Below are 27,981 nucleotides of genomic sequence, written 5' to 3'. Positions count from 1 at the left end.
CACAAAGTCCAGCTACCTACTTTCCGTCGCTCTACCAAGAGCCGTCACTGTGCATCCGGACAGTTGCTCCATCAGCCTGTCAAGAGACATCCGTCTCGCGCTCGCGCCGCATCATGGGCGCCGTCCAGAGTGATCTCAAGTCAAACATCGTCCAGGCCTCGTCTGGTGATGTCGCTATTCCCTCCACTCTGACCGACTTTTGGCAAACCGTAACCACCTTCTGTACTCTGCATCGCATGTGAATTACTGCTGACACGTGCCCAATTCAGTTCTGGCAGAGACCAGAAACAGCCGAACATGTCTTCGAGACCATCACTCCGTCCGATCTCCGCACCATGCGCGACAACCCCAATTCTTTCAAAAACTTCGAGACCCTAATACTGACCCTTTCACTCCATCTGATCGACCTGCGCTGGTCCGAAGACTCTCTCTTCGAAAGAGATGCCAATGCTTTCATCCGCGAGGCCCTAAACTGCGTCCGGACTCTCACACGAGTCCTTCCCTTCGTCTACGAGTGTGACCGCCTGTGTGCCTGGGAGCAATCTTTCTTCTGGGAACCTTCAGACAGAGTTCCTCCTCCCACCATTACTCGCAACATCTCTGGCGAATCAACTACCGCCGAGAACCTGGTCCATTCTGGAGCAAGTTCACGTCCTGAACCCTCTACATGCCTTGGTGTTGAGCTGATCGATGCTCTTCTGGATTTGGCCTTCTGGTCGGGCTTCACACTTCCGATCAACATGAACGGCAAAAATGGCCCTACCTATGGCTTCTGGCAGAGCGGAATTGCTTACGAGCGACGCTTGGAGACAAGTAAAGAGTTCGAGAGCAGGAGGACAGAAATCATGCAGCTTCTCTTAGTCTTGGAGAGCAAGTGCATCTACAAACCCGCAAACGCCTTCACCACTTTTGGTAGTGAGGCCGTCGACTTCATCTCCAACCACCGCGATCGTAAAAAGGTCCAATACCTGTTGTGTTCGTTGCTGAACACCGTCTTGAAATATCAGCCCGACGCGCGTTATCTGTCTCCCTCGCCCAGAGAGGTCCACGAAACTCATGTCCGGACTTGTCTGCATTTCCTACAGGTCAACTTATTGAATAGGTCACCTTGGAGTGAGGGCTCCGCTCCACCTGACAACCGTTTCCGTGACCTATTCTCTCACCTACACAAGGCTACCCATCTCCAATTCCTAGCCGATGGTATCCTCAAGATTCTGCGCCAACCACTTGAAGCAAACAGTAATGGATTGAACATTGTACAGAGGCCGCTTGTCTGGGCGCATGAGATCATTCCACTCCTGTGGGAGTCTCTTTACTCAAACAAGTACTTTCGCGCCTTCATCTGCGAGACCGGTCGCCAGTTTGAACTTACTGTATTCCTCTTGTTCTACATTTTGGACCCGAACAAGAATGTAGAAGGAGTCAAACGGGTGAGTCTGTTGTGCGTGCAGACAATGAGCGAGAATCCCGAATGTGCCATTTCCTTGAACAAGCAGTTCGAAGGACATGACAATCTCCCTTCGTTCATGCAGATCAAGAATTTCCACGGATCGTATGCCGACTATCTGTTCACCGTGAGTCAACATTGGTAATGTGGTTTGTGATCTTCGCTAACGTCCTGCAGTGGTTGCTCACTCTTCTGAAACCTAAGAAGAATGGCCATTTGGACGCGATGGCTGCTGCCTTGGTCGGGATAATTGTTAACGTTTCTCCGTACATATCTCACCTCGGCCGGGCGACTAGTCTAAAACTTATCCAGCTGGTGGACCTATACACACGAAACTCTTTGTCTACTAGTGTTGAGGTGAATGCCATGGTTCTCACTCATATGGTTCGCGCCGTCAACTCGATGCTGGAAGAACACAAACCTGGAACCGGTTCGTCATCTGTGATGAGTAACCAAGACAATGCTGACATTTGTATCTCAGAGAATGAAAACCTGCTCTGGGCGATATGGAAGTACGGAACCACATTCGAGCATTTGGCAGATCTCAGGATGGAGGTCGACCCGAGCTTCAAACAAGTGGTCGAGCAGATTCGTGAATCTGGCATCACAGAGCCTACTGTGTGCCCAGATGGCACAGTATTGCATCCCTTGGTCGCAGCTAGTGATATTGCCAACATGGACAAGGACAAAGCACCTAGACCACGTCTTGGAAGAGGACGTACATGGTTGGAGCTCCGTGACATCTACAACCCGGCGACATCTCCAGTAGTGCCCCCAGTGGATGATGTGCCACCACCCAGTGGCGATGGTGCAGATGAGAAACAGCCTTCAGTGTCTTCGAGGGCCATGGGCAAGCAACCCGAGAAGAGCAAAGACTCTGCAGATTTTGAAGAAGAAAGAGCCAGAGCACTGACCTCACCATCAACAGATATGGAAATAGTACGTTTTTGATGCCGTCTATGAGACGTCACCTACTGACTACATACAGGTCCGAACATGGCTTCCTCAAATGCCCCTCCTGACGACTCTCTCGCTGTTCTTGGCGCTACAAGCGTGGACTGCAAAACTGTTGGAAGAGAGAGGCATGGAGAGCAGCCAAGAAGCTGTAGACGGGTTAGGCATGGACGAAGTGCTGCAGCCAGTACGAAACATGGGCCGCATCTGTGTTGAAACGACAACTCGCAACATCCATACATTCCCCATGACGGCACCCTTCTCGGAGGCATACGCAGCGTTCTATTGGGGTCTCGTAATTTCGCAAGACTTGCAGCATGCATCAACATCCGGAAGCGGTATCTGGAGCAGCACCAACGTCAAGTTGTTCAAAATCCGGGCAGGTGAAGTGGTGCCACCCAGCCTGTTGAGCCCAAAAGGAGCAGTGGATGCTCTTGGAGAGAGCTTGGTAAGTGGCGTACAAAATCTGGCGTTGAAGTTCCGGCAGCAGCTGAATGGCGGCCCTGAAGCATGATCATAGGCGGGCAGGTGGTATTTCGGCAATGCATTGACGGTCGGACAGTTGCGAAATGGATACCCAGGAGTTTAATTGGCGTAACACGGTAGTGGAATGAGTTTTTATGCTGTACTTATTAGGCATCTAGATTCGCTGGCACGTTGAGGGATACAATGTGAGACAAGACCATGAAGTTTTGATTCTATGTGTTGTATCTCAACCGCTGTATCTACAGACTTGAGAGACGTTTAAGGCTTCTCGTAGATCCAGTCGTTCTGGGCAGACTTCCAGCTGGTGACCTCGTCCTTCTTGAACCAGAGAGCGATCTCCTTCTGGGCGTTCTCGACAGTGTCGGAACCGTGGCAGACGTTGCGGCCGACGTCAATGGCGAAGTCGCCACGGATGGTGCCAGGAGCGGAGGCAGCGGGGTTGGTGGCACCGAGAAGGGTACGGCCAGTCTTGACGGCGTCACGGCCCTCCCAGACCATGGCGCAGATGGGGCCAGAGTTCATGTCTGTCGTGAGATTGTAAGCAGCTGCTTCGGAGCCTGCAGGAAAGTGATTGACGTACAAGAGATCAAACCGCGGAAGAAGGGCTTGTCGCTGAGGTCGGAGTAGTGCTTCTCGAGGTGCTCCTGTCCGGGCTGGGTCATCTTGATGGCAGACAACTTGAAGCCCTTGTTCTCGAAACGGGAGATGATGGGGCCGACAAGGCCTCTTTGAACCCCGTCAGGTTTGATAGCTTGGCGTTCGTTAGCAGACGGTATAGGTCGAGAGACGGTATAGGGTAGAGGTCGAAAGATGGTATAGGTAGAGCTCGAAAAGTGGTATGGGGGGTCAAAATCGAAAGGCGCGGCGGGGCGTCTGGGGCAGCGCCCAATCGAAGCGATAGCGACACTCACCGATGAAGGTTTGCTCGTTGGAAGACATTGTGTATGAGTTGACGATGGTGAGATGTGATCGGTCTTTGGCGGTCAAGAATTTGTGGATGGATGGGGATGAAGACATGCAAGCAAGCTGAATTAAGATCTTGGCAGGTCTGGAGGTCCAGCCAATGAAGGGCCAGTTCACGTGACGAGATTATCGAAGTCGAGACTCGACACCAGTGAAGGGACAGCTGTTGAGTAATGGGTTGTGCTCGGTTGACAGGATAGGTACCTTTGAGAACCGCTCACGACAATCTTTCACCGCCAGGTTTCGCGTGTTCCTGAGTGCACCAGATAATTCCAGTATGAGTTGAACAACGTTTGATCATTGGGAAGCTCAATGAAGAGCCTTGGAGTAAGGTCTTGCATATGAAAACAACGATAGTCTCTTTTTCTCTGACTGACAGCCGCATTGGCAACAGACCTTGACCGACAGTCCATACCGCTACTCGGGTATACACTCCACGATCACGACCAGAAGAAAAGTGCGCTTCAGTTGTCTCGCGTTCGTTGGGATCTTCAAGAGAGTAATTCTCTGGACGATGGGACCAGGTTTGAATTATGTTGTAAGGCTGTCGATCATCTAGCTACTACAGGTTGCCGACAACCTTTCGATGAGAGAAGTCCTTGACCGGGCGCTAATGTTGTTGAACTCATACTGGCAAGCGCTTTTCGGAATTCGCATCATCATCGTGTATGATGCCACTCGGCAGTCTTACTTCCAATGATCAGGTTCAGCCTCTTGTCATCTGGTAGAGATTCAACTGGTTAGCGAAACATGTCCAAAAACCCATTCGACACGTGAATCAGAAACAGGATATTATCGCGAAATGGTCAGAAACCAAAGCGCTCTGTCCCAGCGAACTAGACTAGCTGCGAACTGGCACGACTGTCAGCCAAACTCAAACGCAGCAAAAGAGGATCGACTTACCCTGAGAGAACTCACTTCCCGGACGCTATCGAACAGTTAAGCTGACGATAGAATTGAAAGAACTAGACGCCAGATGATCCATCCTCTTGGAAGTTGATCACATTTGCGTCAAGAGACCACGTCGTTTCACCATGCGATTGCAGTCGTTGTCAAATGAGAGCAAGGTTGGCGCACTTAGTGTGTTGAAGCAGTGTTGCAATTGCGGGTTGAAGATTGGATCGGTGTAGGAAAGGCAGCGCCGTCTCTAGTGTGGTCAATCGGAATCACGAATAGATATATCGGAACATGCATCTTGTGGAATTCAAAGACGCCGGTAGAAATCTCGGTTAAGGTTTCGAAGACTCAGAAAGTGATCTCTTCTTGGAAGGCACGATCAAGGTTTCGTTCCTTCCTGAGTCGGTGCACTGCAGTCTTGGGTCAAACAGAACTAGATTTGAGCTGACATTTACGTGAAGACAAGGAAGCAACCACCGACTCCAGCGAACTCTGAGCTGCCTCGAAATTGCTACTGAGTCGACCCTGGTCAATGGTTTGCAACCACGACGACGGCGGCGACGACGAGGTAGTTACTGCTGGCATATAGGAAATTTGACTCGATCTGCTGTCTCCATTCCATGCCGATAGAGTAGAACATCCTACTCAAGATCTGTGGAATATTCGAATATCCTACTAGCTATTGCATGCCACAACGTCCACACTGGTCTGATCTCACTCGTCGTCCTCGTCCCTATCTCCTTCATCGAGTTCCACCGAATCCTGGTTGTCCTGCTCTACTGGAGATGCAGCTTGCCGAAACGTCACTCTTGTATGCGCTGTTCTCAGATCTGCACGTTCATGGAATTATCTGTGGTCTTGTACCCAGCTTTGCATTAGCCTGATGGCATACTCTGAACTGCTGCCGCCATTGTGGAGAGCAATCCCGGTAAGCTCAAAATCAGTGTACGCGCGGAATATGAAGCGACCTCCGATGTCATGAACATGCCTCTCCGTCCAACACCCTCTCCGCCTGAACGGAACGTGCATGCTGGGTTTTGTATCGGCAACGAACGAACCGACTTGGGATATGTACATCGATCAAGTTACCACAGACTTATTAGTTCATACCTCTAGACTCGTTCGTTACGAACCGTCGACAGCTTTTGCCCCTTTGGACATACTAGCTCTGGCTGGAACCACCAGAGTCGTGTCCGTCCTGCATTTCCCAGGCCATTGGACGATATTTTCAATCGATCCAGTATCAGGACATGTAACCTTCGTAGACTCAATGCCATACGGTCCACGTAGGGCATTTGCAAGCTCCGCTCTTCTGCAATTTGCCCGGCTCCTCGAGGTCACCCTTGGCTTATCCATCGGCGAATGGACTTTTGAACGCCTCGCGCCATCTCACCAATACAACGGTGAAGACTGCGGGTTCTTCGCGATCGCAAACGCCATCAAGCTGCTCCGGGCCTGGCTCCGGAACGAGTCCGCTTCAACAGAGTGAGTTCGGAGCGATACGCCACAAGGTACAGGTGGTCGATGCTTAGGATGTTCCATACACGCCTCGGCGGTACGTCTCCTGTCCAGCATTCCCGATGCCAATGCCTGGAAACATCGTCGACGACCCGATGCCTAGTCTTAAGGTACCTTTAACCATTCCCTTGCTCGTTAAGAGCACTCGGTTAACTAAGCGCAAGCGCTCGATGCATTAACAGGAACAGCGTACCCGATTGCGAGCAGGAGCCAAGACTCGTGATCTCTCTAGCGAGGTCTATCCCGGCTCGATCTACTGTCCGCATCTTGTCGCAGGCGTGAAATCATCTAAAACATATTTTCGTCTGACATATACGCGGCCGGTTCAACAATTCAAAAGCTGGCCTCGACTATCGAAGTTTCTCTTGTTACCGCGCACCGCGACGTTCCGGACGACTTAGTTGATGTTCTAAATTATCTGCTTCATGATTCGCTCCATCATTTTACATATTCCGGGGTGACTCTAAGATGGTCAGTTGTACAACTGCAAGGCAGAACCCTTAACACTGCCTTCTACAACCTTATGCGTTCATCCGAGTTAACTACCCTACTCTATACTAGCATTAACCCTATCAGTAGTCATCCAATGCTAACCATCATTATTGCGAGATACAGCGGTATGCTTAAGAAGAGATAAAAACCCAAATTTTTAGAGATTCGAGCGCACCATGGATGCGGTGGACGCGTGCTTTAATCTATCGCCTTCATACTTAACTCGACAGTATCATTCGGATCAACCGCGCTAGCCAAGCTATGTTAGACTTCTTTTACCTAACGTGAAGGGAACTAAGTCGCTCCTCTCGATGCTCTAGTCGGATCCTATAGTGACCAAGGCGTTGCAACAACTGACGGCTTAAGCGGCCTTCTAAAGAAGCAAACCAATCTATCGAGTTGTCACGTTTGGTCTATCTATTAATCTAGTTAATGGTGAAGCACGATAACTAGGAGTCGATGGAACTCTATTAAGGCGGAATGGGTAAGGACCACGAACAAGATTAGACAGGTGCCTAGAAGGGTGAGGTCGATGCCGGCGAAAGTCAATATTTAGCTTAAGCTAGGTCTCCATTAAAGTATTGATAACTTTGAATCAAACGAAATAGCGATGTTTGCTGTTTGGAAGACATGGCCGTAGAGGTGATTGCTTGATCAACAGTGTAAAGCAAAGATCTATTTTTGGCAGGCAAGATTTTGGAATTCATGAGGAGCGGTCGGGGCGGAAACTGCCGATTGTTCCTGGCGGGGTTTACGTTTCACTTCCAGTTGGCCAAAGCTTCTGCATCACTGCCCCGGACTCTTCAACTAATGGAGAGTCGAGAAGTGTAAAGTGTCAATTGGCAGCAACTGCATCGGCGAATCATGGCTACTGCAATTGCAGTATCTCCGTCCAGATGGACACAACTGCTTCTTCTGCTTGCAGCCTTGTGCTGTCTCTTTTCACCAGCTGGTAAGTCCCCATTCGATGCACCTTAGAAGGGCTATAGCTAAAACCACCCAAGTGTCTGTGAAACACGAGAACTTCAAGACGTGTGACCAGTCTGGCTTCTGTAAACGCAACAGAGCCTACGCCGACTCTGCCGCTTCACTCGCTTCCTCGTGGACTAGTCCTTATGCCCTCGACTCCGCCTCCCTTACTTTCTCCAAGGGCCAGTTGTCAGGAACCATCCTCAAGACCATTGCAACTTCCGATCAAACTATTCGCCTACCCGTCACCATCTCGTTCTTCGAATCCGGCTCTGCCAGAGTTATTGTCGATGAAGAGAAGCGTCAGAAGGGTGATATCGAGCTCCGCCATGGCTCAAAGGCCCGTAAAGAGCGTTACAACGAGGCCGAGAAATGGGCTATTGTTGGCGGGACTAAGCTCAGCTCTGGTGCTGCAGCTGCCAAAGATGCTCAGCCCGGTACCACCAAGATCTCGTATGGTCCTGGCAGCAAGTTCGAGGCCATCGTTAGTCACTCCCCATTTGGTATTGAGTTCAAGAGAGATGGAGAGACACACATCAAGTTGAACGATAGAGGCTTGTTGAACGTCGAGCACTGGCGTGCCAAGGTTGACAAGCCGCAACAAGAGAAGAAGGAGGGAGAAGCTGAAGGCGATGAAGTCAAGAAGGATGTGGGTGAGGATGAAAGTACTTGGTGGGATGAAGCCTTTGGTGGAAACACCGACACCAAGCCTCGCGGCCCTGAGAGTGTAGCCCTCGACGTTACTTTCCCAGGCTACGAGCACGTCTTTGGTGTTCCCGAGCACACTGGCCCTCTTTCATTGAGACAAACTCGGTACGTGCGAACTATCTGTAGTTTGCTACAGTCACTAGGATGCTAACCTGCTCAACAGTGGTGGTGAGGGCAATTTCAACGACCCATACCGTCTCTACAACGCCGATGTCTTCGAGTATGAGATGAACAGCCCCATGACTCTCTATGGCGCCATTCCCTTTATGCAAGCTCATAAGAAGGATTCAACCGTCGGTGTCTTCTGGCTCAACGCTGCAGAGACTTGGATCGATATTGTCAAGTCCAAGTCAAGTGCCAATCCTCTGAGTCTTGGTATTGGATCTCACACTGACACTCAGACTCACTGGTTTTCTGAATCTGGCCTGCTTGATATCTTTGTCTTCCTCGGTCCTACGCCCAAGGATGTTGTCTCATCCTTCTCTGAGCTTACCGGCTACACTCAACTCCCTCAGCAGTTCGCCATCGCTCATCACCAGTGCCGATGGAACTATGTCACCGACGAGGATGTCAAAGACGTTGACCGCAAGTTTGACAAATCTCAAATTCCTTACGATGTTATCTGGCTTGACATCGAATATACCGATGGCAAGAAGTATTTCACCTGGGATCCTCTGACCTTCCCCAATCCTCTTGGAATGCAAAAGCAGCTTGATGATCACGAGAGGAAGCTTGTTGCTATTATTGATCCTCACATCAAGAACGAGGGTGGATACTCTGTCGTCGACGAGCTCAAGTCTAAAGATCTTGCCACCCATAACAAGGATGGCAACATCTATGAAGGTTGGTGCTGGCCCGGTTCTTCATACTGGGTTGACTGTTTCTCTCCTGCTGCCCGCAAGTGGTGGGGACAATTGTTCCAGTATGCAAAGTTCAAGGGCTCGGCTCACAATCTCTGGTTATGGAACGACATGAACGAGCCTTCAGTCTTCAACGGTCCCGAGACTACCATGCCCAAGGACAACTTGCACCATGGCAACTGGGAGCACAGAGATGTACACAATCTCAACGGACTCACATTGGTCAATGCCACTTTCGAAGGTCTGGTGTCGCGTAACAAGGAAGAGGAGAAGGCTGGAGGAGTCAGACCTTTCGTCTTGACCCGTTCATTCTACGCTGGCTCGCAGCGCATGGGAGCCATGTGGACTGGTGACAACCAAGCAAACTGGGAGCACCTTGAGGCATCTCTTCCCATGATATTGTCTCTAGGCGTCTCAGGCTTCCCTTTCGCTGGTGCTGATGTCGGTGGTTTCTTCGGCAACCCATCCCGAGAGCTACTCACTCGCTGGTATCAAGCAGGCGCTTTCTACCCCTTCTTCCGTGCCCACGCTCACATCGATACTCGCCGCCGCGAACCTTACCTTCTGCCCGATCTTGAAAAGGGCATCGTCACACAAGCCTTGAGACTTCGCTATGCTCTGCTTCCTGCATGGTACACAGCGTTCCACACGGCAAGCAAGAACGGAGCACCAATTGTGCAGCCTATGTACTATGCACACCCAGGTGATGAGAAGGGTTTCGCTATCGACGATCAGATGTACCTCGGGTCGACTGGTCTGTTGGTCAAGCCCGTCACCAAAGAAGGAGCTACCAGTGTCGAGATGTACCTGCCCGATGGTGAGAAGTACTTTGACTACTCGGACTACACCGTTTACAGTGGTCCTGGCCACGTCAAGATAAATGCTCCTCTCGACAAGATCCCACTTCTCATGAGAGGTGGTCACATTGTCCCTAGACGTGATCGCCCAAGAAGATCCAGTGGACTGATGAAGTTTGACCCTTTCACGCTTGTTGTGGTGCTTGGCAACGACGGAAATGCAGAAGGCGAGCTGTACCTGGACGATGGCGAGACGTACGATTACGAGCAAGGCGCATATATCCATCGTCGCTTCACATACACTGGTGCTACATGGTCGCTCGCCTCCGAGGACCTAAGCAGCAAGGGCAAAAAGACGGCCCAATATCTCCAGCAGATGAAGGATGTTAGAGTAGAGAAGATTGTGATTGTCAACGCGCCTTCATCTTGGAAGGGCAAGACAGAGGTTGATGTGTCAGAAGAGGGAACAAGTAGCAGCGGTGAGAGCAAAAAGGCCGGATTCGAATTTGTTGGTGGAGAATCAGGCAAGGCAGATTGGGCTGTAGTCAGAAACCCTCAGGTTAGCATCGGCGGAGGTTGGAAGATTGGGTTTGCATAGACAAAACGTAGAGGCTAGATAGACTGCTACAAGTATGAGTGACTGTTTTCTTTGTTTGGTGTAATTCGGCAGGCTCGAGAAAAGAGAGCCTCGGAGGCTGTGTTTGAGGCAGCATGATAAGGGACTCGAATTGTGGAGAGTGCTTGGAGCAACCAAACGTCACGCCCGCCTTGGCAAGGTGGTCAATCAATCCAAGAAGCTAACTGAACATTGACCCTAATCACACCGCAACTACCTTCTTTCGCCTTTTTCGTTTCGTATAACAGCAGGACGCTCCAAAAGCCTCTGCTAGGCTCCCTGTTCATCATCTAACACTTGCGCAACAAGCACACACGCAGCTCGCCGCCGAAGATGGCTACAAATGCGTCCGCGTAAGTCGGATTCAGGAGGCAGCAACTCTCACTTGACGTGTAGCTCTAACACGTCTGAATAGAAGTATCAACGTCAACGACCCCGGTCTCATCACACTGGTGAACAAGCTTCAGGATGTCTTCACCACAGTTGGCGTACGACTCTACCCCACTGCGTGCCCGGACTCGATGTTAACAATGCGCCTCGCAGGTCCAAAACCCCATCGATCTCCCCCAAATCGCCGTCGTAGGATCGCAATCAAGCGGAAAGAGCTCGGTCTTGGAAAACATAGTGGGCAGGGACTTCCTGCCGCGAGGAACTGGTATCGTGACAAGACGGCCGCTCATCCTGCAACTCATCAACCGAGCCCCTCTGCCCAAGCAAGAGAATGGCGCAGCTGCCGAGGCTGTCGATGGAGCCGCCGACAAGGAGTCCAACGTGGACGAGTGGGGCGAGTTCCTGCACATTCCCGGCCAAAAATTCTACGATTTCAACAAGATCCGCGATGAGATCGTGCGCGAAACCGAGTCCAAGACTGGTCGCAATGCCGGCATCTCACCTGCACCCATCAACTTGCGCATCTACTCGCCCAATGTCTTGACCCTGACGCTGGTCGATTTGCCCGGTCTCACAAAGGTGCCCGTGGGTGACCAGCCCCGCGACATTGAGCGCCAGATTCGCGAGATGGTCCTCAAGCAGATCAGCAAGCCCAACGCCATCATCCTCGCTGTCACTGCTGCCAACACCGATCTGGCCAACTCGGACGGTCTTAAGCTGGCCCGTGAAGTCGACCCCGAAGGTCAGCGCACCATTGGTGTTTTGACAAAGGTTGATCTGATGGACGACGGTACTGACGTCGTCGACATTCTTGCTGGTAGAATCATTCCTCTGCGACTGGGCTACGTCCCTGTGGTCAACCGTGGCCAACGCGATATTGAGAACAAAAAGGCCATTTCATACGCTCTCGAGCACGAGCGCGCTTTCTTCGAAAACCACAAGGCCTACCGCAACAAGAGCAGCTACTGCGGTACTCCTTACCTTGCCCGCAAGCTGAACCTCATTCTCATGATGCACATCAAGCAGACACTTCCTGACATCAAGGCCAGGATCTCTGCCTCATTGCAAAAGTACACGGCCGAACTCGGGACTCTCGGCGATTCCATCCTCGGCAACAGCGCAAACATTGTCCTCAACATCATTACCGAGTTCTCCAACGAGTACAGAACCGTCCTCGAGGGAAACAACCAAGAGCTGTCCAGCATCGAACTTTCTGGTGGTGCCAGAATCTCTTTCGTCTTCCACGAGCTCTACGCCAACGGTGTCAAGGCTGTTGACCCCTTCGACCAGGTCAAAGATATTGACATCCGTACCATCCTCTACAACTCCTCTGGCTCTTCGCCCGCTCTGTTTGTCGGTACTACCGCATTCGAGCTCATCGTCAAGCAACAGATCAAGAGGCTAGAAGATCCCAGTTTGAAGTGTGTTTCTCTCGTCCACGACGAACTTGTGCGTATTCTAGGTCAACTCTTGAACAAGCCTCTTTTCAGAAGATATCCTGGATTGAAGGAGAAGCTCTACCAGACTGTCATCACCTTCTTCAAGAAGTCCATGGAGCCGTCCAACAAGCTCGTCAAGGACCTTGTTGCCATGGAAGCCTGCTACGTCAACACCGGTCACCCTGACTTCCTCAACGGCCATAGAGCTATGGCTATCGTCAACGAGCGTCGCCATGCCGCCAGACCCACCCAAGTAGATCCCAAGACTGGCAAGCCTCTGCCACCATCTGCCGTGCCGCCGCGTGCTGCCAGCCCCTCATTGTCTCTTGATGGCAACGAGGCGTCGGGCGGTTTCTTTGGCAGTTTCTTCGCCAGCAAGAACAAGAAGAAGATGGCTGCCATGGAGGCACCCCCACCTACTCTCAAGGCCAGCGGTACACTCAGCGAGAAGGAGAGCGAAGAGGTGGAAGTCATCAAGCTTCTGATCACCAGCTACTTCAACATTGTGCGCCGTACAATGATCGACATGGTCCCCAAAGCCATCATGTTGACTCTGGTGCAGTAAGTTGAACCCTTCGCATTCCTTATAAAGCTTGACTAACCATTCTCTAAACAGGTTCTCAAAAGAAGAGATGCAGCGCGAGCTTCTGGAACAAATGTACCGCACACAAGAATTCGACGACCTACTCAAAGAGAGCGACTACACCGTCCGCAGGCGCAAGGAGTGCCAGCAAATGGTTGAGAGTTTGGGCAAGGCCAACGAGATTGTCAGTCAGGTGCAGTAGTTTGTTCCTTGCTTGCCAATTGTATTCTGTTCTGGTTTCTGTCCATTTTGGTTCACCGGCGTAATAGTTTGCTCTTCTTTTCCCCCCAAATCACGGAGCATAGACGAGGATGAGACAAGTGAGCATGAAAGGGGTGACGGGAATGGAGGCAAAACGTCTGTTCTTTGGTTCTCTTTGCCGCAGAGTGGCGCTTGGTGTATCAATGGTCTATGTAAGAGAGAGAGAGAGAGAGAGAGAGAGAGAGAGAGAGAGAGAGAGAGAGAGAGACATTTGACCATTCCCAGATGTGTGCACTTTGTGGGGTTACGGCAGCATCTACAGAATACTTCTGCCGTCAAATGAGAAAGCATTGAGGTGAACGTTTGTTTATCAAGTTTAGGAAACAAAATGGTATCTGATTGAACTTGCATGTAACATGGCTTCTGAGCCTTCCTAGACCACACCTCAACGCCCATAAACAACCTGGCCAAGACCTCATATCCCATCACTCTGAACATACGCCGTATATCGCACTGGGTCATTAAACACCGCTTCTGTACACTTGGGCACCACCCTTTCGGAGTTGAAGACTGTCTCTCTTCTGCAATGCCCAGATGGCTCTGTTGAGAGATTGTTCAGAGTACTTTTTCCTTTCCACGAACTCGCGCCTCAAGGTGGCCAGACTTGCTGTGTAACCGATAGGCAAGCGCTTTCGCAACTCGTCTTCGACCTTTGAAATTTCATCAACGAGCTCACGATTGCCAGAGATTCCGGCGGCGTTGGCAGCATTAGACTCGCCATTTTGTGACAAGACGGCATCCATGGTACTGCCCAAGAACAGGCGGATGGCTTCATCAACATGGTGTTCTGTTGCGATGGGGGAGAGAGAGATTTTGGCCAAAGCTTCGGTGATACGGACGAGCGACTCCAACTGTCTCACAGTGATAGGGATACTCGAACGTTGGTTGGCAGACGCTTCGGCTTGGGCGACTTGTCTTCTGATGCTGACGAAGTGCGAGGACAGCTTCTCGGCGGCTTCAGGTGATAGACGGGGCGCGCATCGCGTCTTGCAGTAGCTAATGTAGCGCTTCATTTTCTCGACCGGAATTGAGGGAGCAGCTTGTTGTTGATCTTGGTTTCCGTTGCCACCCATATGAATGCCCATGACGTGCTTTGCGATGCGCTCATCACGGCCGCGGTCGTGCTCGTCTCTTACGATGAAGATGAGATCGAATCTACTGAGAATGGTTGTCTGGAAGTCAATGTTCTCACCAGGAGACTTGAGGTCATCGTAACGGCCGAAGATAGGATTGGCAGCCGCAAGGACAGAAGTACGGGCGTTGAGGATGGTTGTGATACCGGCCTTTGCGATCGAGATGGTCTGTTGTTCCATGGCTTCGTGGATGGCAACACGATCTTCATCGCGCATCTTGTCGAACTCATCGATACAGACAACACCACCGTCTGCAAGAACCATGGCACCACCTTCCAGGTAGAATTCACGGGAATTTTGGTCACGTTGTACTGAGGCCGTCAAACCCGCAGCAGATGAACCTTTGCCGGAGGTGTAAATGGCAATGGGAGCGGCTTTCTCGACAAACTTGAGAAGTTGAGATTTGGCGGTACCAGGATCACCAAGGAGCAGAACGTTGATATCACCACGAAGCTTCATGCCGTCGGGTAGAATCTTCTTGCTACCACCCATGAGCAAACATGTGATGGCCTTTTTAATGTCCTTGTTCCCGTAGATGGATGGGGCAATGCACTCTGCGAAGCGCTCGTATAGATCGGGCCTCCTGCTCATTTCCAGGAAGTCTTGTTCCTCCTCTTCTGTGAAGTGAGCGCCACCTTTTGCGGTGTGGTCGACGTCAGTTTGGATACCGACGGCGCGCAGGTAAGGAGTGCGGATGGCGACAGCGGCTCCTGAGCCCTTTGTCTTTGACTGGTATGTGCTGAAGACGCCCATGACGGTGCATCGTGAACCGGGCACGACGCGATTGGTCAAGTAGCGGTCTGCTGAGATGTGGATGTGGCGGGGCAGTTCACCAACGGGGACGTCGTCGGGAGCCTCTTGCAGCTTGATGACCTGCTGGTCGATGAACTGACACTTTTCGTGGACAACAAAATAGGGATCCAGGGGACACTTGGCCGAGTCTTCACCAGGTTGTGTTGAGCGAGCACAAGTGCGAGGCAGGGTCAGGCCGGAGAAGCCACCCAGTACTGAGATGTTTTGCGAGTGTTGACAATTGCGACATTGGATGTGCAAGACTGTGGCCTTTGAGGAGAGAGTGCTAGCGCCAATGACGATTCCGGGGATGCGGACCAGATGGGAAACGTGCATAGCTGTCAGGCCACGGATCAGGGTCTGGGTGACGGACGAATGCAACAAGAGCTGGTGTGCAGGGAGGTTGATGTTCCGTTGTGAGGGGTAGACGATTCGTTGGGCGCAGTGCTTGATGGCAGCTTCGAACAGGGGGATCATGTCGCCGGGCTCGTTGTTCAGGCGGTGGGCGAGTTGCTCGTCGTAAGCAATGAGGTGGGCCATGTCGACGTCGCAGTAGTACTGTTTGGAGAGGACGTTTTCTCGGATCTGATCTCTGGTCGGACTTTGTCAGAATTGCGACAGACGTACGACGCAAGCCAACACACCTGTATAGGAAGGCATTTTGGATGTTAAAGTCCAAGATGAAATTGACAAGTTGTTCTTGAATAGCACCGCGAGAATCGGGACCGCTTTGGCTGCGGTCCTCAGGGAAGACACTCAAGGTGTAGACTGAAGCTCTGTCCATTGTTGCGATGTGAAGGTGATATTTGGGGGGGTAAACACGCAGGAGAAAGTCGAAGGAAACAAGGCCCGAGTCGCGGTCGCGCGGCAATCAATTAGCGCCTGATCGGGCATAGCGTCGGGTCGTCTACAGAATAGCGCTGGCGTCGGTGGATTCACTTGATGATGATTGCGGAGGGAGCTTCAACTCTTGACATCGACTTGGTGATAGAATGTTCATGACATGTCGGAAGACGGTGCCGATCTGCTCGACTCGCCCTCGTCGCTCCACTCGGCCTATCCCTTTCCCTCGTCCTACCAGCGCCGTCCTTCGCGCCGCCTGTCCAATGACAGTACCATCTCGATAGCCTCAATAGGCGGCTCCCTAGATATCAATGCTCAAAGAGGCAGTCATTCACTCAGGGAGGCCGGTCAGAACGGTGCGCTTCCTGTCAATCCACACACACCGTCTACCATGCCTGTCCTAAACGTGATACAGCCATCTCGACCCTCCTGCAACCTCCCATAATCCGCACTGGCCTCCTGACTCCGGCCGCCTCGACTTCCTCCACCTACCGTGCTCCCACCACTCGCGACATTCCTCCCGTTACTCTGACCAACATACCCAACGTCGACCCGTCTGCCTTCAAGCACTACATCTCCCGCCTCGGTCCCCTGTTCGACAACCTCCATCGTCTACGTCGCGACACAAAGTCCACCCAACAGACCCATGTCCCGACGAGCCCCGTACTTAGTCGCCATAACTCGGCCGCCTCTCTACTCTCTCCCACCGACTCTCCCCAGCCGACTCGTCGTTCTAGCGCCTATGCGAGACGACGACTGAACGAGCCTACCCCCTTGTCCACCATCCCCTCCGTTTACTTCGATGAGAACTTCCAACTTGAGAACCCCAGGACCTTCGATGTCGTCAGCGAACGCGCCGAAATCGCCCCCGGATCCGCAAAGCAAGAGCAGTCTGCAAATGGTCTCCCTCTCCCTCCGCGAAAGGCTCTGGCTAGTAACGCCATCCTGCAAGAGAAGCTGTCATGGTACTTGGATACCGTAGAGGTCCACCTCATTCAGTCTATTTCGTCCGCCTCGACTTCTTTCTTCGCTGCACTTGGCTCTTTGCGCGATTTGGAACAAGAGGCTTCGGATTCTGTCGCAAGGATACAAAAGCTAAGGGCTGGTTTGGCCAAGTTGGATCAAGATATGGCAATCCGTGGTTTGGACGTCGCAAACTTGCGCAGGAGATACCAAAATATGCAAAAGCTCGCCAATGCTGTCGACCAAGTTGCCCGTGTTGTTCAGGATGCAAAGGATTGTGAAGAGCTGGTCGAGAAGGGTGAATACGATGCTGCTGCAAGTGCAATGTTACGTCTCGATCGCTTGATCGCCGGACAACCGAATCTCTCGTCAGATGCTCCTGCCGCAGAGTTGCATGATTTGCGCTCCCTCCATGCTCTCCAAGGTCTTTCTGACTCTATGAACCAACTGCGCTTCCGCATAGGCCGAGGCTTCGAGTCTCGCTTCCTCGAAACATTACTATCAGATCTACGAAGGCATATCGATCACGTTCCACCGAAAGACACTATGCGCCGCTGGGCCAGTACATCAATGCGTTTACGAGGCTTGCAATCTGGTCCGACGGCTTACATGGAGATTGACGAACAATTCCGAAAAGATCTGCTGGCTTCATTGCACGGCTTGAGCAATTCTGGCCAGACTGCACAAGCGACGGCTGATTTCAGAGAGGCCATCATGAGGGAGATGAAGCATCTGATACGGAAACACCTCCCTAGTTCCAATGACGACGACAACGAGTCTGTCACGTCAGTTGCTACCCGCACTAGTAAAGCTGCGAGCCAACAAGAGAAGTCCATAATTCTCGCCAGAAACCTACGTGCCATGGATGAGGAGACTGCTGAAGATATGGTGGTCAACATTTACACCGATATCAGTGAAGCTTTGCGACGTCTAAGTATCCAGATAAAGGTGCTACTAGATGTCACGAGTACTATGGACGCTCCGGACTCGCTGAAGTCACCTTTGAGTCCCAGTGTGAGGCCAGCCGATCGATCACGAAGTCCAGCACCTCGCATAAGCGGGATACAAGAAGAGTTGAGTCAAGCTCTGGACATGTCTAGTCTGTTGGGTCAGGCAGTCGATGTCGCGCATACTCAGGTCACGAGAATCCTCAAGGTCCGTACTGAGCAGGTGAACCAATTACCTCTGGAGCGCTTCCTTCGGTACTTCACCATCAACCGCTTGTTTGCCGACGAGTGCGAGGCCATCTCAGGTCGCTCTGGCACTCAGCTCAAGGCTTTAGTGAACACGCAGATCAACACTTTCGTGCGGGCATTTGGCGATGCCGAAAACCAGCGTATTGCGCAGACTCTGGACTCGGATCAATGGGAGGCTAAGGACTTCAAAGAGCCAGACCAGGCATTGCTCTCTCGCATATTGGAAGGCATGTCCTCAGATCCGGCTGTATGGCTTCGAGGGACGCGTGTCTGGGAAGACCCATCGCAACCAGAGTCCACTAATGGCACCCCTGCACCAAATGGCGAGAATAATGATACAAAACCAGCTAATCGTCCTGCTTACGTTGATGAAACACGCTACATCTTAGTTTCGTCTGCTATTTCTCTGCTTCGCCCGATCGACAACTTCCTTGCTCTGATGGCCAGCATACCATCCATCACCTCGGCCGCGGTGCCCGCTCTGATCGATGTTCTGCGAACTTTCAACTCTCGGACGTCGCAACTCATTCTTGGCGCTGGCGCCACACGTATTGCTGGCTTGAAGAACATCACCACCAAGCATCTAGCTCTCGCATCGCAGGCGCTCAGCTTCGTTATTGCCATGTCACCATACCTCCGTGAATCGGTACGGAGACACGCAAGCTCGGCCAACAAGGGCGAAGTGCTTGGCGAGTTCGACAAGCTGAAGCGACTATACCAAGATCACCAAATGGCCATCCACGACAAGCTGGTTGAAATTATGACGGCCAGAGCAACATCCCATGTCAATGCTATGAAGAAGCTCGACTTCGACGCAGAGGCGAAGAAGAATGCAGATGGCACAAGCGCATACATGGAGACCTTGACGAAAGAAACAGGCACATTACATCGCGTGCTGAGTAGACACCTGGCGGACATGGATGTAACAGTCATCCTGAGTCAAATCTTTTCCAGTTACAAAGAACAATGGCTCAAGGCTTTCCAAGGGGTGGAGATCAAGACGGCGGCTGGCAAGCAGAGGCTTCTCAAAGATGCACAATTGTTCGACTCCAAGCTAAGCAAGATCGATGGCTTCGGAGACATGGGTAAAACTCTCATCGATGCCGTAAGTGCAAAGACCGTTGTTCAGGAGAAAGCAGTTGTCCCACCGCCGCCACCGCCGTCCAAAGACGCAGACTTGAAGACAATCGAGGTTGCAAAGGAGAAGCCATTACCTGTAACGCCTGAGCCTGTCGAGAAGGAGAGTGAGAAGACAACGACTGAGCACCAGGAGGAAGACGATGCGAAAACTTAGAGGATATAGATATGAAGATACTCGACCACTATTATCGCATTTTGTGCGAGAAACGACTTTTTGATCAGACGAGAGCTCTCGCGAAGTTTATGGCCAGAAACAGCTAGCTCGTTTGAAGAAATTGTAGTGAAGGCAGGTGCCATGCATGGTTGGTATACTTGCACTCAGGCAATCAGGCAGCCGAGGCCAGGGTGATATGTTCAACGACCACTTTTTGCCATCATCATGCGATTTTGCCACCGACACCAATGCTAACTAGTTGATACTCGGTTGAGACTATAACTCGGTGTACTTTCCAAACTTCCTGCCTTTTTTAGATGCTGAAAGGTCGCCGTCGCCTGGCAATCTGCACATGTCATCTTTCTAACCACTAATTATTCAACCCGACCCTGAGCCACATATGTCTCGTAATGTCCTTCGAGACATGGTCAATCCAAAACTCTGATGTTGTGCAAGGGCTCCAAAACACTCCAAGAGTCCATCGAATCAGAACCACAGACCTGAAATTGTACCTTCGTGCTGACGGTGTCTTCAATGTGATGCCGCCGCGGTTACTCGTCTTGGTGGCCCACACCAGTGAAATATATTTTAACCTGATCAGGAATCAAGCACGTACGGCCACAGTCAGCTGAAAACTGGGCATCCCGTCCGCTCTGCCATACATAAGCAGTTGAACGGCAGATTAGTACTACGGTGGGTGACCACGTGGGAATCCCTGCTGCTGTACGTTTTGTTCGTATGTATACTCATTTTGTTTTTGCCATCCCAATGCAAAGTATCCGAGACGTCATCGTTCATTCTCATCACAATTTTCATTTTTCGCGTTGTATCTCGCTTCGATTACGGAGACACTGTGAACATGATGTAGGCCTGTCCTGTTGGATATCAGTCAAGACAATGGACATCGACTATTTGGGTAACAGAGAAGTTCGCTTTGCACTCTACAGTGATACGGTTGGTGGTGAGTGGTCGTTGGGAAGGCCTCGCACTTGCTTTCGGTGTTGATCTACTATTGTGCCATCCAATGTAGGTGCGAGCTGTGAATGAACAAGCGGCTTGTGCAACCCTCACCTGACGATTGACTTTGAAAAACCAGTATTATCGATAGACAAGCATATCGCTCTAGAGAGGAGCGTGAGCAGAAAAGAAAAACATGTCTTGTTGATTGTATGCTTCTGCTAAAGTATGTAAGTAATTTCTTAAGCTCTAAAAGAATGTATCACAAGGGTATCATTAAGCGTCGCAAAAGCATCATTCCTCATCACTCCTCATCCTCTGGATCACTTGCAAGCATCATCATCTTCCGCCTTCGCCTTCTTGACCCATGCCTTCCAATCCGTCTTCGGTTCCTCCTCGTCCTCGAAGCCCCAAGCTCCCAAATTCGCAAGGTGCCTCATCGTGGGTCTTCCATGGGGACAGTTCCAGGGTTTGTCCATTTCGCCCAGATTCCTCACGACCTTGAGCATTTGATTACCCGTCAGAGAATTGCCAACCATGATGCTTGCGCGACACGCTCTCGAAGCCAGAACTTTTCTCACTCTACTTGGGCGTGGAATATCCCCGCCCGCATAATCAGAGAGCAGATGGAGGAGCTCTTCCAAGTCGCTGAGATCAAATACGACAGACTTGCTCATGGGTAAAGCAAGAAGCTTGCAACGAAAACCCACATCGCTTTCGCCAGAGACGTCTGTTTCAATTATGAATCCATTGGCGGTAAGTGCTTTTTTGTTTTCGAGAATGATCTCTTCCTCTATAGCTGTAAGCTCTAGCTGTTTGGGCTGTGCCAAAGGCTGCGCTTCTAAGGTCGAGCTGGCGGTAAAGCGTTCGAAATTAAATTTCTCGTCTGCTGCGTGCTGATCAATGATGAATAGATCAGAGGACTTGACCGCTTCGCTAGAAGGTCGAACTGCGAGGACAAAACCCAAGTTGAACTGTCCGATGACGTTCATTTGTGCAAAATCGGATTTTAACACGGTCAGAGAAAGGCGGGCTTCCGCGTCCACTTGCTCGATGTCATCAGCGACAGGTTTGTCCGGCTGCAAAGCTTCTTGAGACGTCGGTAAGGACTGTGAGAGGAGTGCCACCTGTTCTGCGATTGAGGCTGTAGAGATGTCAAAGGCTTGAGTGAGGTTCAAAGTAGTGTGCTTTGATACTTTTAGAGCTTGAGCAGCACGTTTGATGCTGTCTTGGACGGGACGAGCGGCTTCATTCTCTGCATCTTGGATCATTCGAGCCACCTTAGCGTCTTCTTGGATGCGTCTCTCATCCTCGTCAACAAACTCCGGATCAGAGTCAGCCTCGCTTTCGCCGGCTCTTTGTAGATGGTCATCGAACTCCTTCGTGCTATGCAGAAACTCGTCGATTGGACTTGTATGCGAGCTCTCCAGAGCCTGAGAAGTGAGTTGAGGAGTCTCATGTCTTGCGCGATTAATTTCACGTTTGTCGTTTTGAGGAACGAAAAGCATTTCCTCGTCGCTGTCTTCGACAGCCTCTTGTCCATCTTGTTCCTCTCTTTCACCAGATTCGCTCTCCTGTTCAGGGCGTTCGTCGTCGCTTTCCATTTGAGTGCCAGGCATAGCGAACTGACTGAACTTCTTTGCAGCAGAATCTTTGGGTATGTGAATCCTGCGTCTTTTCGGAGTGAAGCTTCCACCGCCAACAACAGTTCTCGTAGTCTTATCTCCTATTGTGATCTCGGCTACCTGCTGAGGTGTACGCTGAGGACGCATACGGTCGAAAGCGTTCTGCACCGGTGGTTTCTGTTGTACTTTGGGAACGTCGTCCCGATCTTGAGCACCTCGACCTACCCAATCGTGAATCAGACGTTCAGGAGAGGCTTTCCGAGCTTGCTCCCCAAGTAATTCATCAACCGCGGCTGGGTCTTCTTGGCTTGATGATGGTTCTGGAATAGCTGATTCAGGTTCAAGCTCAAGCTCAAGCTCAAGCTCAGACTCAGGCTCTGTACGGCGGGCGATAGTGAGTGGTTTGTATCCAGGCAACTTTGGCTGAGTGGGAACACTTGTCTGTGGTACTGTCTGTTCGTGAGACTCGAACAATTCCATGAGGGACACCCTCAGAGATTCAAGCAACGCTCCCTGGTCATGCAGGAGGATGGTCCGCTTGTCAGGAGAGACGTTGACATCGTACGAGTTCGTGTCCATGATCAGATTTGCAAAGACAAAAGGAGATTGCGAAATGTTGAAAGCCTTGTATACCTCATTGAAGATCTTGGCGACTTGAGGGAGGCCGCAAGGACGTGAGTTGACATAGAACATTTGGCGGTCTGGTGCTGAGCGCCCCTCCCCTGTCACAGGACGGGATATATGTCCTTCCACCTTGACCGCACGACAAGAGCCACCGTCTTGAGTCGAAAGCCCAGAGGTGGTCGCTTGCATCTCGAACTTCAAATCAAGCGCTACCAGATCTCGTAAGCTTTTGGAGCCAAAGACTTTGATGATGTTGTCCTTGGTGGCTGCGCTGCCTGGAGTGGTGAAAGATGTGGTTTTAGTTCTGTGATACTGTAAGTTATAATGATCTTGCTACTCGACGCTCGATACATACCCTTTCGGCATCTGGTTGCTGACAGTGAATCTGACGCCAGTGCTTATACAAGCATATGCTTGCAAAAGCGTCAGAACTTTGCTGTATTCACGCTTGATGTTTTTCTCCAGCTCTTTCTTCCGTACAGGCAGGTTATGGAAGATCTTCTCGACAACGACTTTCGTACCTCGCGGCGTAGCAACGGTGCTTGTATTCTTGAGTCTTCCAGAAACTTCAAAGTCCAGACGCGTTCCTCTTGGGCGATCGACCTCGCGAGCTGTGATTACATAGAGCTGGGACAGGGCACATAGTGAAGCGAGTGCTTCGCCTCTGAAGCCAAATGTGTCCAGATTTTCTAGATCATCGTAACTACGTAGCTTGGACGTGTGATGCTTGAGTGCTGAGTAGCAGGCGTCAGACAGTGACAGGCAGGCAGTCAAGATAGTAAGGCAGGACATACCAACAGACTCAAAATCCTCAGGTGCGATGCCGGTACCGTTGTCAATTACCTCGATGGCTTCGAGACCATGGTTGCGGAAGCGGACTTCGATCGAAGTGGATCCAGCATCCAGGCTGTTTTCAACAAGTTCTTTGACGACGGAGTTGTGATCTACAATGACTTGACCTGACTGAATTTGATGCACCGAAGTTTGCTCGATTGCCTGAATCGAGGCCATGATGATGCACGAAATAGAGAGGCGACCATGATCCAGATGGCTGGAAGACGCGTCAGGCGTAAAGTGGCATCGCGCCTTCCCGTGCTGAGGCTTGGCATTTATCCGTCCAGGGTCACCCTTTACTGCGTAGATTATCTCTGAGTGCTACGCCATTCATCGATCCTCACATGCTTTCTCAAGGTAGGTGAGTTGCATATCCAAGTCAGGTTTATCGACATTCAACAGAGTATGGGTCATTTAATCGTAAATTCGCTATTATGGCATGGGCGCGTTATAACCTGCGAGAACGCTCAAACGAAGACCATTCTCGGCTTCTGTTTTGTACACCTTAAAACCCCGTGCTGGCACTTTCTTGACAAACATCTCATCCAATTCTGCAAATGACCGGCCTGAAGTTTCTGGCTGACACGACCATAGATAAATCGTCGACACGACTGCGAAAGCACCAAATATAAAGGCAACTCGAGCTCCAAGATTTGCTTGATCGGGGTTGAACAGATATGGGATCACAAAAGCCCACATTGCCTGCCAGGTTGTTAGACTGATTTGTAGATCTCCTATATGCTGAACTTACAAAGAGCCCGTTTTGAAGCGTCAGTCCAATTGCGGCTGTCTTGGTGCGTAATCGACTTGTGGGTGTTTCGATCAAAATAGGATAGGCAGTAGCTCCAATCGTGATCGAATAGAGCCAGTTGTACAACAGAAGTAAGCCTACTGTCCCTTTTGTGGCCGACTTGGTCCCGATGCAAGCAAGCCCTCCTGTGAGCAAGAGCAAAACAGTCAAAAGTAACATGCCATAGCAAGACAAAGGCCTCCGACCGACCCGGTCGATCAAGAACCAAGAGCAAGCATTTCCCGTCATGGCAAGTATGTTTTGAACAATGTTGAGACTGAAGGTGGTTGAGGTGTTGTACCCGGCCAATTGCTGGTAATAAGTCGAGTACGATGAGACAAAGAACAGACCACTCAAAGCTTGAATAGATAGAGGTGCCGCTGCAATGATGGTCCGTCGAAGATTTGTTTTCTGGAAGCATTCAAGGTACGTCGCACCTTTGGTTTCCTCTCTAGCGTGATCAAGTGCTGTAATAGCAGCCGTCATATAATCCTGTGCCTGGTCGACAGTGTATCCGAAATGAGAGAGTGCAACACTAGCCTCATGTTTTCGGCCTTTACTAAGCAGCCACCACGGTGACTCGGGCATACATGGAAGAAGAAAGGCACCTGTCGCGCTGAATCCATACTGGGCCAGGAAAACTGATCGGTAGGCCCACCGATTTGGTTCGTCGCCTGTAGCTCGAACGACAATCGACACGATGAAAGGACCGACTGTCAAAGCCATGCCGGCTGCTGCAGTGAGTATGCCCCTCGCTGGACGAGGAGCAACTTCACCTAGGTAGGTAAGAGCGGTCGTTGTGAAGGCGCCTATAGCAAAGCCAGCAACAAACTTGCCAATAAAGAAGACTAGGTTTGAAGTTGACAAGGTCTCGATCGTGATGGAAACGAAGACAATCAGATAACCAATTGCGAACATCCATTTCCTGCCAATTTTGTCCGCAAGCCAACCAGAGACTAGTAGACCAACGATCGAGCTGAGGACCGGTGCGCCGCTGTAAGCAGATTGCCATTCGGCCGACAAGACATAATTGCCATCATAAGGTGAGCCAAAGTCTTTCCGAAATTGTGGGATCGAAAGAACGACCCCGCCAGCCTGATTATCGAAACTGCTCAGGACCAGTACAAATATGGCGTAGATACACCATAATAACTCGCGCGGATGTCGTTTGGTCGCCTCCGAAGGAGCCTGGGGACGCGAGCTGCCCACCTCGATGTCTCTGTTGCTTCCGCTGTCGTCCGTTTCGTCGGTCGTGATAATGCTGATTTTAGGAGAGTCGGCCATAGAAGGCAGTGGTAGTCGTCGCGTCGCGATCAATAGGCACACATGCTGAATGAGCTCTAGGCTTCAGTTGTCTAATGACAGGAGGTCTCCAGATGCATACAGGACGCACCAAAACCAGTCTGCTCGGTGTGTCGGGCGAAAGAAGGTATCATGTCCACCGAGCGCGAAGCCGTTCGCGCCTTCCCGCCATCTGGATCGGATGCGGGCCATCACTGATCCGTGCTTTCAGAGCATCATGCGGGAAGTCTGTGGAGTTTATTTTTCCTACCATAGAGTCGTTCAGCAGTTGATCTACTCGCCATAAATCAAAGGAACACGGTAGCAATTGCTCACAATTGTCTCATCACTAGTCACTGTCGAGGCACCATGATTGTAATTATTTACGATGTTCTCAAATATAAAGGTTGTTCAAAAACAACGGCTAAGCTCCGTCGATCAGTATGGCTCAATATCTGTCGATCAGGGGCACTGTCCTCCACGATGAAGTCAACCATGAAACGCGAAGTGCTTCGTGGAAACATGTGATGCCTCTTACAACCAAAATCGCAACTCACCAAGAGATGGTCTTTGAACGTTCAACACAGCTAAATAATCTATTAATCATGATCTGCTACGGAGTAGCCCTTGCGAGGGTAGATATTTGCCCAGCCATGTGCGATACAGGTGTCAGAGGCAAAGACCCTCCCTTGATGGATCCGACATTCAGGATCGTATTTGGCTTTGATCTTGATTAGTCTCTTGACATTGTGTCCCCACACCCGGTAACCATCTGCTTTTGGTGAGATGTAATTCGGATAGTCCGCGACGAAAGTCCCGAATGACGCTTGGTGATCGTGTGTGATCTTGTTGAGGGCATCATTCTGCTGGACTACGAAACCATCATTGGAGGCAGATTTCCAAGCGGGCGAGAAAAGTGTTTGATGAGCGGTTTGTGCATGTGGCCATGCAGTAGCGCTGTCTGATACTGGACCATGGCCATTCTGACCAGGATACATGTACTGTAAGACCCAAACGGCGCTATGCGGGACGTCCCCTCGGTCAAGTGACTGGTTGATATAGGCCTCCATTCTATTCGATGCAGCAGTTATGTATGGCTTTGTGACCATGGAGATTTGAGGGCCCCAAAAGCCTCTTCGGAAACCATATGGGAAGAAAGGTGTGCTTAGCTCGGTCGCTTGTCCATACGGTACGTTGTATTTTGAGGCTTGCTTTAAGACGAGCCCATCGAGGAGATTGGAGAATGTCGAGTTGAAGCTCCTCTGCTTTGACATCTTGGAAGACATTCCGTGTGAGTTTCCAAATCTCAGTCCCACAATTACCATAACGGTGGTCAAATTTCCAGTCGTAACGTACTCAGGATAATACCCGAGTGAGTAGTACATGAGCGAGAATGGATCATCGTTAGTCTCGAAGAATTCGACAGTATTCTGCCGCGCCCTGTCCCACGAATCTTTGGCAACAACCCAGATCCCGAACTCGGAGGATGTTGGTTCTGGTACCGCCTCTTGATAGAAAGTTGTCACAATGCCGAATTGGCCGCCTCCGCCTTGTATTGCCCAGAACAGATCCGAGTATCTGTTAGTCTTGGTAGCAAGTACAATCTCTCCAGACATCAAGACCACCTCAACTGCTCTTAGACGATCGATGGCGTATCCATATGCGCCAGCCAGAAATCCAATGCCACCTCCCGTCGAGAATCCTCCCACACCGACTTCCCCGACTCGAGCGCCGACTGCTGTGAAGCCTGTTCCGTTTGTGTTGTCGGCGACGTGCTTCCAGAGTGCGCCTCCTTGATATGCCACGGCGATAGATACCTTGGTATCTCCTAGCTTGATGTTGTGCAAGACCTTTGTCGAGTTCATCCAAGAGAGGTCAATGAGAAAACCCGACGAGCTCGACGCATTGGTTTGTCCATGACCTCCGCCGACGAAAGCGAGGTCCCAACCAAATCTCGAGGATGCGGCAGCCCGTACGGCATGGCTAACATCGATTTTGGTAATCGGAAACACCACGACCGCGGAGTTCTTGGAGTATTGCTCGCCCCAATATCGACCAGCGGTATGTTCTTGTAGTGGGAAATATTGACAAGATATTGCTGCCCCAGGAGAAAGCTGCGAAGCCAGTATTGTCAAGGCAGCATCGTGCTTGATACAGTCACCCTGTACAAAGGCATGAGCAACATGTGCGGTGAGAAGAAGAACGGAACCAAATGATGGATACATTGGAGTGATGGTGGGTATAATACCAATGGGAGGAAGGAATTTAT

General features: G+C 50.9%; 9 protein-coding genes across 9 annotated transcripts; 4 read left to right on the top strand and 5 right to left on the bottom strand.

The window, feature by feature from the left end:
* Nucleotides 1–113: 113 nt before the first annotated feature.
* On the top strand, nt 114–2,915 carry M438DRAFT_269967 (uncharacterized protein; the record flags this gene model as incomplete). Its single annotated transcript, XM_029900353.1, has 5 exons — nt 114–209; nt 270–1,574; nt 1,625–1,877; nt 1,929–2,386; nt 2,436–2,915. 5 exons carry the CDS (start codon nt 114–116, stop codon nt 2,913–2,915), a joined length of 2,592 nt encoding a protein of 863 aa, XP_029762785.1.
* Nucleotides 2,916–3,145: 230 nt separating this feature from the next.
* On the bottom strand, nt 3,146–3,826 carry M438DRAFT_395799 (nucleoside diphosphate kinase; the record flags this gene model as incomplete). Its single annotated transcript, XM_029909236.1, has 3 exons — nt 3,146–3,411; nt 3,468–3,638; nt 3,799–3,826. 3 exons carry the CDS (start codon nt 3,824–3,826, stop codon nt 3,146–3,148), a joined length of 465 nt encoding a protein of 154 aa, XP_029762784.1.
* Nucleotides 3,827–7,556: 3,730 nt separating this feature from the next.
* Nucleotides 7,557–10,885, top strand: M438DRAFT_363762 (putative alpha glucosidase II, alpha subunit). The gene is made up of 3 exons (XM_029907670.1): nt 7,557–7,709; nt 7,762–8,539; nt 8,598–10,885. The coding sequence occupies exons 1-3, from the start codon at nt 7,622–7,624 to the stop codon at nt 10,687–10,689; spliced, it is 2,958 nt and encodes a 985-aa protein (XP_029762783.1). The 5' UTR covers nt 7,557–7,621; the 3' UTR covers nt 10,690–10,885.
* Nucleotides 10,886–11,040: 155 nt separating this feature from the next.
* On the top strand, nt 11,041–13,321 carry M438DRAFT_333486 (vacuolar sorting protein 1; the record flags this gene model as incomplete). The annotated part of the gene is made up of 4 exons (XM_029903612.1): nt 11,041–11,060; nt 11,123–11,195; nt 11,251–13,097; nt 13,153–13,321. The coding sequence occupies 4 exons, from the start codon at nt 11,041–11,043 to the stop codon at nt 13,319–13,321; spliced, it is 2,109 nt and encodes a 702-aa protein (XP_029762782.1).
* Nucleotides 13,322–13,634: 313 nt separating this feature from the next.
* M438DRAFT_404182 (DNA replication licensing factor mcm5) lies at nt 13,635–16,166 on the bottom strand. The gene is made up of 2 exons (XM_029909714.1): nt 15,950–16,166; nt 13,635–15,897 (listed from the first exon to the last, which is right to left on the bottom strand). Exons 1-2 carry the CDS (start codon nt 16,087–16,089, stop codon nt 13,842–13,844), a joined length of 2,196 nt encoding a protein of 731 aa, XP_029762781.1. The 5' UTR covers nt 16,090–16,166; the 3' UTR covers nt 13,635–13,841.
* A 91-nt stretch (nt 16,167–16,257) lies between these two features.
* M438DRAFT_293228 (Vps54-domain-containing protein) lies at nt 16,258–19,908 on the top strand. Its single transcript, XM_029901812.1, has 2 exons — nt 16,258–16,504; nt 16,564–19,908. Exons 1-2 carry the CDS (start codon nt 16,309–16,311, stop codon nt 19,599–19,601), a joined length of 3,234 nt encoding a protein of 1,077 aa, XP_029762780.1. The 5' UTR covers nt 16,258–16,308; the 3' UTR covers nt 19,602–19,908.
* Nucleotides 19,909–20,753: 845 nt separating this feature from the next.
* M438DRAFT_363758 (DNA mismatch repair protein MutL) lies at nt 20,754–23,826 on the bottom strand. The gene is made up of 3 exons (XM_029907669.1): nt 23,602–23,826; nt 23,163–23,541; nt 20,754–23,111 (listed from the first exon to the last, which is right to left on the bottom strand). Exons 1-3 carry the CDS (start codon nt 23,816–23,818, stop codon nt 20,882–20,884), a joined length of 2,826 nt encoding a protein of 941 aa, XP_029762779.1. The 5' UTR covers nt 23,819–23,826; the 3' UTR covers nt 20,754–20,881.
* Nucleotides 23,827–24,019: 193 nt separating this feature from the next.
* M438DRAFT_315233 (MFS hexose transporter) lies at nt 24,020–25,849 on the bottom strand. Its single transcript, XM_029902647.1, has 2 exons — nt 24,393–25,849; nt 24,020–24,343 (listed from the first exon to the last, which is right to left on the bottom strand). The coding sequence occupies exons 1-2, from the start codon at nt 25,713–25,715 to the stop codon at nt 24,074–24,076; spliced, it is 1,593 nt and encodes a 530-aa protein (XP_029762778.1). The 5' UTR covers nt 25,716–25,849; the 3' UTR covers nt 24,020–24,073.
* Nucleotides 25,850–26,311: 462 nt separating this feature from the next.
* Nucleotides 26,312–27,937, bottom strand: M438DRAFT_363756 (FAD-binding domain-containing protein; the record flags this gene model as incomplete). Its single annotated transcript, XM_029907668.1, has 1 exon — nt 26,312–27,937. The coding sequence occupies one exon, from the start codon at nt 27,935–27,937 to the stop codon at nt 26,312–26,314; it is 1,626 nt and encodes a 541-aa protein (XP_029762777.1).
* Nucleotides 27,938–27,981: the final 44 nt, after the last annotated feature.

Source organism: Aureobasidium pullulans (genome assembly GCF_000721785.1).
Source record: "Aureobasidium pullulans EXF-150 unplaced genomic scaffold scaffold_5, whole genome shotgun sequence".
In the NCBI taxonomy this organism is placed as follows: domain Eukaryota; kingdom Fungi; phylum Ascomycota; class Dothideomycetes; order Dothideales; family Saccotheciaceae; genus Aureobasidium; species Aureobasidium pullulans.
Note: the sequence above shows the minus strand (reverse complement) of the source record. Positions and strands in the feature narration are given on the sequence as shown.